This window comes from Halichoeres trimaculatus, unplaced genomic scaffold (genome assembly GCF_033239565.1).
Source record: "Halichoeres trimaculatus isolate MK-OKI-2021-1 unplaced genomic scaffold, fHalTri1.1 fHalTri1_scaffold_3, whole genome shotgun sequence".
Classification (NCBI taxonomy): domain Eukaryota; kingdom Metazoa; phylum Chordata; class Actinopteri; order Labriformes; family Labridae; genus Halichoeres; species Halichoeres trimaculatus.
This window is the reverse complement of record NW_027437181.1, coordinates 34215782-34228682: the sequence shown is the minus strand read 5'-3', so window position 1 is coordinate 34228682 and position 12901 is coordinate 34215782. Positions and strand designations below refer to the sequence as shown.

Sequence of the window (12901 nt, the reverse complement as noted above, 5' to 3'; positions counted from 1 at the left end):
TTCACTCACACTGTCAAGCCATTCATTTGAACTTTCCCACTCACGTCCGTGTTTGTGCATCCTTTGCTTTTCAATCGGGCACAGGGCGGAGTACCAGAAGCAGCCACAGACATGGACATGTTTGCTTCTGATTTCCTGTGACTTTCTCTCACCCAATTAATGATGAGCACTTATTCCACGCTCAAAATCAGCCCACTAACTGATGTTCAATTTGCATCCTGTATTGATTTAAAACGGGACGAACCGTTTGAGTGTGAAATACAGGACGATTTCATATTTTACAGGACAGGTGGCAATCCTAGTAGTAAGTAATACTACAAGCTTCTTTACTAAAAAGTACTGCATTCAAGGTAAGCATCAAGCCTTACTCACAGGTTATCAAAGCTTACTGATAGTTCAGTAATGTTGTTGCCTGCCAGCCAAAGTACCTCTGCAGTACCCGTAAACCTGACACATCATCACACTTTGACCTATTCCTTTTGCTCCAGGATACACGAATGCCCGGGTCTTCAAGGTACTTCAAGCACTGCATGGTACAAAAACTCAAGTTTCCATAAAACATACGTTACATTGGCTTCAAGTCAGTCCCACTTCCCTGCAGTGTTCCCAGCATGAGGACCCCAAGTGTTCCCAGGCCTTGTGAAATAATTTCAGATTACAGCGACAGTGTCCTGGTTCTCCTCTAAGGATGAACTGATCCAACTTTTTAAGTCCTGAGGATGACACCGATACCTGTGTTTTGGGTATCAACAGATACCACTGATCTGATCTTATCTGATCTGATCCCACAATTACTTAAACATTCTCCATTATTTAATATGAGGGTCAGACTGAGTTATGTTGTGGCAACTGCAGGATTTTCTAACTTTACAGCCAAAATAAACTGTATTATTATTTGATGGGATTATCCCCGTAACCCCTCTGTATCGGACTAATGCCTATTGATGTATACTCTACACATCACATCAAATACATTATGTTGCAATCAGAGGGTCATGAACTTATTATTGTATAACTTGTTTAAAACTGTAACCATGTGCTATATTCAAATTTACAATCTCCACTCAATTTAGCATCTTTAAATATGCAAGAACAAAAAAAAACCCACGTTTCTTTTATACGATTAGAAATAAATTCAGACAGTACCAGGTTATGATTGTGTTCATGTGTGGTGAGTAAATCAATATCACTAACATGAAATACAGTTTTAACTGTAAGCCTCAGCAGTTGATAAGAGAAGAATTCATATTCTCTGCACATACTTAAAGCTGCTGTCAGAGTTGTTGGAAACCCAAGTGAAAAAACAAACTGCTGTAGCTGTCATGGTATTTTGGCTCTGTGTGGAAGAAATACACAGATTCCAGTGTTGATGACGTAACACACACACGGTTGTTTAAACACATACACAAAAAAAGAAAATTTTACAAAATGCCAAGAGGACAACATCTTCCCGCACCCCTGAATTCCAAGACCTTCCTTCGTCTTTGAGGGGCAGAACCACCCCACAAGAAAACTCATTTTGCCTCTTTGATTCACAGCTGCTATAGATCACAGATTAGCTGGTGAATCTTCAACGCAGTGGTCTAGTCTAACACCTGCATTACTGCTAAACACTCACTCAGTCTGCACAAACCACTCAACTGCCTGCTGTGGAGTCACAGACCGTTTGCACCAGTAGAGCTTGCACACATCTTTTGCACTAGTAGCACGAGTTGACCACTATGGCAAAAAACTCAATACATCAACTTAAGTTCTGTTTAAGGCTCTTTGTGCCTCTATTGAATCAGCTGTTTAAAACTTTTTTTTCATCATGGGGTTAGCTAAGTTGAACTTAAAGTTATGTCTTTCAATTAACCTAATGGAACCAGATGACATAATAAATGTAATTAAAGTCTATGTCAATGTTTCTTCATTTGTTTAGAGGAGGGGGGAGGGATGTTGGAGAAAAAGCAGGTCCCACTAATAAAGCTGAAGATGGTTTTGATTGCAGTTGGCTGCCTTTGTGCTGTTCGTGCTCATTTTGGCTCACTGCTGTGGTCGTGGCTTTTTCTCTCTTTATAACAACAGTGTTGTGGTTGAAAGCCCCCTGGACCACACAGACACAATCACACCATAGAGTGGACTAATGAAACACTCCCACAGAGCATCTCCAGTTCTGCAGCCCACATGGCCCACAGGCAGGGGACATCATTGTCTCAGGCCTTTAAAGGGCCGGACAACAATGGACTGTCTCTGTGAGGACACTGAGCACTTTACTTCCAGGTCTCTTGGTTTGTTGATGTTGTCATTTTTCCAGTTTGCTGCTTTAATGAGGAGGCAGATAAGTCTCAGATAGTGTTTCCTGTGGAACTTCATTGGTTTATTTCTCTGGTGTTGATATGGTATTTTCCCAAATATGGAAGAAAAAACAAACAATTACAACTTTCTTGAAATGTCTTGAAATGTCTTGATTAATGAGGTGATAAATGAGGTGTGTGTTTCATAAACATATTCATCAAATCACATCACTCTCAGTAGTTTGCACGAGAAGTACTACTATGTTTAATAAGTTCATAATAATAAGTGCTGACTAAAAATGGTAGTCATATGTCCAGTTTAAGCTATATAAACCCACCCTTGGCTGGCTGGGCCTGTAGCTCCAGGACTGCTTCTTTGCTTTGATATTCTACTAGTCAGAACTACCAAGTTGGAAGTCAGCTTTCTTTTGCTACAGTAGTATGTAACCATGCAACCGGAGCAATGGATAACCAGCCCAAACATGAGCACGCTAGCAAACCTGAGGGCTTGTGGTGCTAGCTCGGCTAATGTTAGCGACATATGTCCAACCACCTTCACCTACAGGCTCTTGAGACCCGTGTTCAGCAATGTTTTCTAACTGGTTACTTATCTAAGCACTTGCCAATCCAATGACTAATTTTTTAGGGCTTGCTACTTAGCTAGATACATTTTTCCCTGATAAATGACATTGAACTTTATAAGTAACTACCTGGAGAAGTTTTGGTAATGTACTAAAAAGCAAAGAGACTCAATCAATCAATCAGTATATCAAAATGCATGTGGGGTCAGTAGTTCATCGACCTGTCACCTGCATCCTCTTTACCTCTGCCCACTGACACAAAAAACAAATGTAAAAGCTTCAGACACCAAAATGCAGATTTTGGAGGAAAAAACAAGAAGCTCCTAGGTGAAAAAGGAGCTGGGAACATGTTTACTTTGTGTACAGATTAGTCCACCTTTAAGAGCTGAGAACATACACTGAATGTAAAAAATAGCCAATACTCTAAATGTATACAATCACATTATTTCACAAGCTCCAAGAAATTTGTGGATTCTTTTTTCAGTTTTTTACAAGTAGAACCAAATCAAATTGTTATTAATATAATTATAAGCTTGGTCCCAATTAAATATTAATGTTTCAGGGTTAGATGGACATTATTTAGAAATTTAGCCTATGTTTCAGCATTATAGTAAAGTGTCACACAAACACACTCCTTGTCCCACATGTGGCTTCTAAGCACCTGGCCTCCCTACCTGTGAGGGCAGTAACACCATACACAGATGAGGCTGTGTGTTTGTGATGTTATGTGCTAGGTCACATACTTAAAAGCATGGTAAAAAAAAAGTTAGTATTATAGAATAACTAACACAAACTGTCTCTTCTCCTAGATCACTATAACTGAGAAAGGACAGTTTTAAGATCCTCTTCAAAGGAAAACAAAAAGTTTGAACATTAGAAGCAGCCATTGCAAAAAACCCTTGTACTTTAACACCATACAGTCAATCTCAGGATTCCTCTACAAAGTTTGTGTTTATTTTGGATCTAGTAGACTCTCTCAGTCTCAAATGGTTGAGAATATCTTCATGTAATGCCTAAAACTGGAGCTGCAGCTGGTTATTTTAAAATGATTCTCCTCTAGTTGACTCTTGCCAAGTGTGCATTACTGCAGGAGCTAAAAATAAAGTCTTACACTCCATGTTTAGTCTAAGCGGATGGCAACTTCCAAACTTAGACTGTCTGACTGATATTTAACTCTAGATGTTTTCATCAGTAAGACTAAAAAATCAGTGTGCCTGGCATTTATGCTTAATCTCAGCGGGAAAAAAATCAAACTTGCTGTTGGAATTTCCTTGATTTCTTCGCGTCGACTCTGTGTTACCAATGAATCTGCTAAATTCACCATGATTGGTCATTTTAGAATAGAATAGAATAGAATAGAATAGAATAGAATAGAATATATCTTTATTGTCCACCAAAGTGGAAAATTGGCTTTGGCTCACCAACACAAGAGACAGACAGCACTAAGATACAAAAGAATGTCATACATAAAAACATATATGAGACACATTATAAAGGTTAAGGTAAAACAAGACCTAGTTAAATAAATTAATAAAACACGATATTTAAACAGTTCAGGTCATTTTGTTTAACCACTAGAAAGAAAAAAAAAATTAAATCCGTCTTTCTCATCACCTAATTCAGTAACTCAAACATCTCCTATGTTGGCATGTCTCTTGAAACAACAAAGTAACACCAGAATCACATTTATTTCATTTTAACACGTTTTCTAACACATTGATCTCTGACATGGCGTCAGCATTGACTCACCACCATCTAAAGCTTGCAGCATCTCCGAGGCCTGAGCAACCGTCATCTTCTCAACTGATCCTTTGTAGACATTTTATTAAAACTTTCTTCCCATATTGTTATCCTTCAAAGCTGTCCTACTGTGCAAAACAGACTTGAACTGGAATACTACCAACTCTGATGGATCCCATGGTTAATGTCTAGGCAGCCAAAAGATACATTTAAAAAATGACCACTTGTGGAGAATAATATAATACTCAATCTACCAAAGTGTGATCTATATAAAACTATTTGCACTCAAAAGTATAGACACTTATAGAAAAAGCCAGAGACCCCAAAGCTCTTGGTTTTCTATCAGACTTTGTTTTGATTGTTTTAGTTTTCTGTGTTATATTCTTGCTCTCCTCTTTTGGCACGGATGCTCAAACAGAAAGACACACAGTGAGCAGAATGAAATTTGGTAATCAGTTTTAGAGGAAAAACTCTTTAAAAACAGCTCCATGTGCCCCCTTCTCCTACACTGTCTCTGTTTTCATCTATTATTCATGTGCTTCTTAACGGCCTTCATGTTTATGTTATTCAGCTCTCTCTGATATATGTGGGTCACTACAACCTGGGCAAAAAAACACTACTGCCCTAGTCTGGGTGGATGAGTTCCTGAGTCCCTGTGGAGGCCTTGAATGAATGTCAGTGAGTGGATGAGATGCATTGAGTCATCCGCCTCAGAAAAACTCTTTGACTAAACAGGAAACAATGTGGCTTTAATCAGTGTTTATAGCTCACAAAGAAGAAGCCATTTGTCTGAAGACAACAAATGGATTAATAGTTTTTCTCTAATGGCTCTCAGAAAAAAAACAGGCTGAGAGCTTTGTTTATTCTCTGGTTAAAAGGCCTTTGAAGACAGTGAGTGCAGAGAGACATCAACAAATACAAATACTCAATTTATTCCCCAAATGATGCAGTTTTCAGGACCAAGCCATGTTGTATCCTTTTATTAGAGTCTCCAAGCTAGTGCATTTTTTTTTTTTTTTTTTTTTTTTTTTGTTTAAAGAGGTTGTTTTTTCTCAAACACTAATACAAAGTCACAATGCTGGATGTTTACTCTAAATGTGTGCATATTTTCAAGGGGGCTGACCAATCAGAAGGAAGGGGGTTTGTGGAGCAGGGGCCCTTAAAGACACAGCAGCTAAATGAAGGCTTTCAAACAGAGGTTGAAATGAGGGTTTTTTTTTAAACCCCACAGAAAGCAAAATATGTTGTTGTTGTTGTTTTGTTGTTTTGTTGTTTTTTTGTTTTTTTTGTTTTTTTTTTTCTTTTTTTTTTGTAACTCATTTAAAACTACTGCAGCATAAAAAAAAGAATCACAATACCCCCTCTTTAAAAAAGTTAGTAGTTTTGCTTAGTAGTGGCAGAGACACTAGCAAGTTTGAGTGCATTTTTACACTTACTTTTTTCATTTACAAAAACTTCTGAAGCCTTGAATGTTGTGCAGTTTGCTGCTAATTATAACCACTGAAAACTGCTAGCTACTACCATAAAAATTGGCTGGATCTTTTTTTGCTGAGTTGCTGCATCACGAAAGTAATTCTTTGCACTGGACAGATACTTCTTGTTTCAGTAAGCTTATTAATGTACCCTTCCCTATCTCAGCAGCATGATTTCTCTGAAAACAGCTGAATGAATGGGTAATACAGGAAGCATGTCTATAATAATAGCATATCTCAAAGACCTTAATCAGTAGGAACTTGTTGTTTTGTTGGGTGTTTCATGATGTAAGAAGCTCTCCTTTCTGCACATGAAGAACAATTCACCAATATATCACAATATATAATTTTTGCCATCAACCTTGAGGAGGGAAAATGATAGCTGAAAGCTCACACCTGAATGGTCACTGGCCATAGTTTTAAACCTTTTTTCTCTGGATGTTACTGTGATGATGGAGGCACAACATTGCAGAGTTGGACAGTAGATCAGTGGTTGTCAAAAAGTAACTTAAAGTGATTTCTCTTCTCTTCTCTTTAATTTTAACTTCCAGTAGCTAGATAATAAACCACTCACTGCTGTAAATGATGCTGGAGTTGTGTTAATGCATTACTTGGTAACATGCTACTTACAACCAAGGTGGCCACTGTGCTACCTCTCCTTTGTAACGTTGTTATGTGGTCTAATCAGCAGACACTGGGGTGGGAACATTTAAAGGCTGTTGTCACCTGTTATATGTAAACCCCTCCAATTGGCCGATCAAACTAACCCAACAGTAGGAATGGGTCCCTTTTACATTTAAAATGATACGGTACCGATTCTCAGTACATGGCAACCCGTAATGGTCATCAACAGTACCAATTTTCTGTACATTTGTGTGTTAATGTGACAAAAAATATCAATTTGTTTAATAATAACATGTAAATTATTTTAATTTTGACATATTTATTCTTCAATATATAACCTTGTAATGCTGTGTTCATGTCCAGCATGGATAATCTCCTACTCTACCATTCTCTCACAGTCACAAGGATGCATTTAGGTCCCTTAACATGGTACCTTTTGATTTTACGTGAATCGGTACCCAGTACTTCTGACAGAATTTGGTCGGTACCTATAAAAGTACCTGATTCTGTACCCATCCCTTCCCAACATCTGAAAAAAAAACAGCCTGATGTCACAAGAATTAGTACAAAATGAAAAATTTACCTCGAATGACGAACACAACATGTACGTCGCCATCAAAGTAAACTATTACTGTGTTCATTTTAAAATGTACGACAATGTCTACAAAAAGACACCATAAATACTCCATGTATTTTTATTTATTTCAGCCTGAACACCTTATAGTATTTCTGCGCTGTATTCCTAAACTTATACATAAAGTGAATACATTTGTCAGTGAGCTATTAACTGTTTTGTTAACCATATTCCAAATGCAGGCAGTGACCATGTGGGGTAATGTGTGTGTCTGTGTGTGCATGTGTAAGGGAATCATATTCTATGTGTAGACTTTCTGCTCATCTGCATGTTAACTTGGTTGGAGCTGTACCTTAACAGAGTAGTTATTTCCTAACAGATATTTGTTATTTTCTTTTGCTTTACATCAAATTGGTCTACTCAGCCAAAGGACAATAAAATCTACTGTGGGTAGATTTTACAGCACCCAAGTTGCCAAATTCTGCTGGAAAACTGCAAACCTGGCAACCCCGCCTGCATGTTCATGTTTGAAGGAAGATAAAGTGAACTCTGCAGTCTGCCCGTGTCAGCAGAATGAATTCATGCTGTTCAGAAAGCACTTTTTCTTCCTCTTTCCCCATCATCTTCCTCTTCTTCTTCCTGCTCCTCCCTTCCTCTTTCTCTCCTCTGAAGATCATCCACACAGTTCATCCCTCTGGGTGTGTATGTGTGTGAGTGTGTGTGTGCTTCATGCATAAAAGGAAAGCACAGTGAGTTGCAGAAAAGGTCTGATGCCAGCAATGGCAGAACATACAGTAAACAGAGCAATGTGTGGTCACTGTGAGCAGGCTTGAATAGATGTCTGGTATAAAACGCTCTCGCACACTCATACAATAAGTTGTGTATTAGTGTGTGTTCATGTGTAGGCGTTCTGTAGTTGTCTGCCAATATGTATCGCTGGAGGCTATGTCTCACTACTTTCTAGTGAATCACATACACACACACACCCAGACACACTAACATACACTCATGCTCACACACTCACAGGTCACTCAGGGGTAATATGAATAGACACAGAGGTCATGTTCACGGTCAGCTGGCTGTATGGACCGCTGGTTTCTATGCTGACAGCAGTAATACGATGGTTCAGAAGAACATCTTTTCTGGATTCTTTAACAGCAGCAGTGAGGAAGGAGCTTTTCTAGTTTGATGATTCATAGTTTATTTAAAAAAATAAAGAAATAAAAAAAATCATCTTCACACCCAGAAATTGCTGTTTAAATATAATGAGCAGAGTTTGTTGCTCCAAACATTTGCTCCAAAAAATGTATCCTCACATAAGGCCAAAAACAGAAAAGAAGTTTTAAATGAGTGCACATATATGTATAAAGTTGATATGTTAAAATGTTAAAACTGCTTTTACTACCATCAGTAGAAATACTCAGTTCATTGTGAGCAATAACAGCTGAGTGAGCTCATTTTAACTAAGTTAAACTCTAATTTAAGGAGAATTCCACAGCTCTCTTTGGATAAGGGCTGGATACCATTTCAGTTTTATAGGTTCTTGATCCAAGTCAAATTCCACTGATTGATTCCTGATTTTAATTTTAAAGGGTAAAATGGGTGAGGTGAATATTACAAAAACAAGATTTAGCCTGCTTTGTGACAAGGATTAAACATTAATCTTTCTTATCAGGATGGAAAAAGGACAATTACAGACCTCAGTTATTAAAAAAAAGAGAAAAGAAAAACACATTAGAGAAACACAAACTATAAACCAATGCCATAGTATGCATTTTGCATAACTTAATGCTGGTTACAAAGTAACAAAGGCATATAACGTCTTTGCCACAAATCTATCCACTTTCTCCTCCTTCATCTCTAAAGTGAACACTACCTGACCCACAAGAACTCCTTGTAGGAACCAGGGCCTGAAGGGGAGCTATCTGGACTTAAATCTAACAAAATTAGACGTGAAACACATGTAGACATAGTTTGTTTACCTCTATTTAAAAAGTGAAGCTGTGTTTCTGCCTAAGTGTGACAGGATGTTAAGCAGTGGCAGGAGCATCTCTTTGAGGAGGAGACTGTAGCACATCAAAGACAGCATCTCCCCAATTTAATGAAATGTTGAAGCAAGTGTTATAACAGATGCACACAGCTTCACCATAAACTGCAGATGAATGTTGCGGTCCACCATGATCCTCATTCATTTATTCATTCATTTTCTGCACCGCACGCACACAGTCACACCTACGTACAATTTAGAGTGACCAATTAACCCGATGAGCATGTTTGTGGACTGTGGGAGGAAGCTGGAGAACCCAGAAATTTGGGATCAGTCCCTACACCTACTTGGGAGTCTCGGGTGTTGACTGTGCTAATTTCAGGTTGGTACATGCAGCGTATGGATGTTAAAGGGAAGAGCATGGTGTGATGCGATCTTTATACAATGACTTTTATCCTTGAATTAGCAAAAGAAACTTAAAACATGTCTTAGTTTGATCACAGTTAATGTCATTACACTTAGTTATAAATCATGTACTGGATTGATTAAAACAAAGCCCAGTGCACAATCAAAACCCAGGCTGCTTTTTATCCACGAGAGCATCTGCTCTTATACTTGAGCTGAGCTGGAATAATGAATTGAACTCACGATGTATCCTACAAGAAGTATTTTCCATTTGGTCTTGATCTTTTTAACCCTATAGTGCGTTCTTCTTGTCACTTAACAACAGTAGTCCTGTGTCTTCTTTGGCTGCAGGGTCATTATTAAAATGTAGAAATTATCTGTTTAATTGTATAATAATTACTTGTCTATGGTTTGCAGGGCTAACAGAGAGCTTGATGTGTAAAGTAGAGTGGCACAGTTTGAAAGATGAGGAATTTTAACAGGCAGAGGTCTGATAAAAAGATGTTTTCAGGGTGTATTATGAGAAGTGTAGGATACAGTGCTTTCAAAATATCAAAAAACAATGAGGCTTTATCTTTGAGTCAACATTGTAAATGTAGATTTTCTTTGTTCATACCTTCCTTTGTAAAATCTTTAATTATATTTCTTTTTGTTCAAGAAATATTCTTTGATTTATGTCACAAGTGTTGGATTAGAATTAATTTAATGCCTGGGATTATACTTGTCACCTCCTCCCACATGTCTCACACTTTCAACAAAAGCCAGTAATCTGTCTTTAGGAAACAATGAGCTTGAAACAGCCCCTACACTTACATTAAATTATCTACAGATGTTGTCAAACCATGCAGATTAAAGGGTAAAGGTCTCATTGTTTTGTATAACAAGGACGTTCCTGCAGGCACTATTGCAGAAACGCACAAACTGGTGCTTCCCATGTCACGGCATTATGAAAATGGATTAAAAACATGAACAAATTGTGATCTGTAGAGCAGGATGGAGGAAGAGAAGAGAGGAGAAGTGGACTGGCCAGCAGACTGAGAGGCTGCAGAGCTACAGGGGCGTCTGACAGGCAGACATATTGACAGACAGCGTTTAATGGATGCTTACATCCAGAGCATCTCACAGCAGCAGACTGAACACACTGCGTTTAACATGGGTGGGTATACTGGTCCACTAGAGCCTGACAGAAGCCATTTTTGAGCAATGGAGCTGCAGAAACACTGACTGGCAGACAGACGGACATACAGGCAGACAGGCGGATTGAGGGGGCAGACAGACAGGCAGGGAGACTGGGCGTCTGACGGCTGCTCGGCTTCTCACGCCTTCATGTTTTGCTGCCTGATGAGCCTGACAGAAAATCAATGACGCTGCACTCTGAGGGAGACGCACAGTAACCATGAAAAGGGACGATACAGCGAGGCTCAACGTGCATCAGTCCTGTCTGCGTGTCCTTTCACACAGCTGTGGGTCAAAATAAGACGATGTCGAGCATCATGGTGGTGGGAAAGCCTCTCAAACCCATATCCACAGAGGTTCATATGAAACACATGTAACGGAATGTGTGAAAGCTTTGACGCATGGGTCAAAACAGAGGAAATCTCATTTATTACCAGAGGCCTTTCTCATAAAACCATAGGAACTGATGTAGTGGCTGCCAATTTGGGTACCAAGGAGCTCCGGCATGAAGGCCATCAAACCAAAGTGCGTATCACCGCTGAATCTGCAAGAAGCACTGCTAAAACAAGGAGAACACAGCGGGCAGTTGTTTTTGTTCCCTCACTTGTGCAGAGAAAGGTGAGCATCATCTCAAGCATCCCCAGGAACGGGTGCAAAGACGTTTACATGCGCAGCCATGTCTCCAAGGGATGGAGGATGATGAGGATGATGAGGAGGAAAGGGGTTTCACACCGGCAACCCTCCACACCATGTCATTGTAACCGAGTCACCGCTGCTGAATCAAACCAAAACCCCCATCAGCTCATGAGATGATGCACAGAGACATCAAAAACACGTATCTCAACCCGAGACTGCTGCTCCATTATGAAGAGGGGCACATGTGTAGAATAAACGATCAGCGCAGTCAAACGTGAAAAATCAAGCTTTTATTTACCTTCATGTCGTTGACAATCGCCTGGAATAGACCCCCGAGGGCCCCGCATTCCTTCTCCACGGTCTCCATGTTTGCCAAATCCACCATTCACCGGAATTTACAAAGCGCGCACCAACTGCGCGCTACCAACACCCAGCAGGGAAAAATGCAAAAATGTATTTCCACAAAATCGCGACCCGGCTCTCCGGTTTCTCCTCTGACCCAGGAGGGAGAGCTTCACGGGGGATGCAGCGAGATGAGGAGGGCTGAAGAAAAGAAAGGACAGGATCTGCTCGCGCTGCGGTCTCTTCCAAACGAACGGAAGATGCGTTACCAGAGAAAAAAGATGGTCTCTCTCCCTCTTTCTCTGTTTCTCCCTATCTCTCTTCCTCTCTTTCTTTTCCCTCTATCTCTCTCCTTCTCTCTGCCTCCGCAGCTCCGGGTCAGTCAGGCGGTGAGTCGTTCAGATGGTACCGGGGACACCGCTCATCTTGGCGCAGCCATCGCTACGCGGAGTCGTTGGGGACGCATGTGAAGGCAGCGGAGAACCGGAGCGGTGGTTCGCTGTGTCTGTGTCAGTGCGTACGTGCATGCATGTGCGCGGAGGAAACGGCTGGCTGTGATTGGTGCAGAGGCGGTGGGCTCAGCGGTGCGGGGAGAGCAAGCCAGTAATACGATCCATGCAACTGCAAGGGAGTCAAAAAAAGGAGGCAGGACAGCCCCGCACGGCCTGTCACATGGCCACACGCGCGCCCAGACACACACGCATAGTTACCAAACATACACACATACAGCGTAGACCACCAGGGGAAGAATGAGCAGGGAGCAGGGGGTAAATGTCAAAAACATTCAGCTACCAGTGTGTGTGTGTGTGTGTGTGTGTGTGTGTGTGTGTGTGTGTGTGTGTGTGTGTGTGTGTGTGTGTGTGTGTGTGTGTGTGTGTGTGTCCTTCCTAAATAATGACCCTGAATAGGCAGTTTTGTTTTAAATATCACTCCAGTGACCCTGTGAGGAATCTACATGGACTGTTTGGGGTATCACCATAAGGCTGGTTTGATAAGAGAGCTGTGCTGTTGATCAAAATGCCACATTTGACTTTTCCACATGAAAACACTTTAGGTCAGTAGTGTTTTATTGGTAAAAAAAAAAAAAA

At 40.2% G+C, this 12901-nt stretch overlaps 1 protein-coding gene across 2 annotated transcripts in view; it reads right to left on the bottom strand.

Moving 5' to 3' along the window:
• Positions 1–12421, bottom strand: part of LOC141788241 (protein MTSS 2-like) — a 108956-nt gene extending 96535 nt beyond the window's left edge. For both annotated transcript variants that reach the window (XM_074667122.1, XM_074667123.1), the window contains exon 1: positions 11770–12421. In XM_074667122.1, the coding sequence (XP_074523223.1) occupies positions 11770–11856 (87 nt within the window). In that variant the 5' untranslated portion in view covers positions 11857–12421. The remainder of the gene's footprint in view (positions 1–11769) is intronic.
• Positions 12422–12901: the final 480 nt, after the last annotated feature.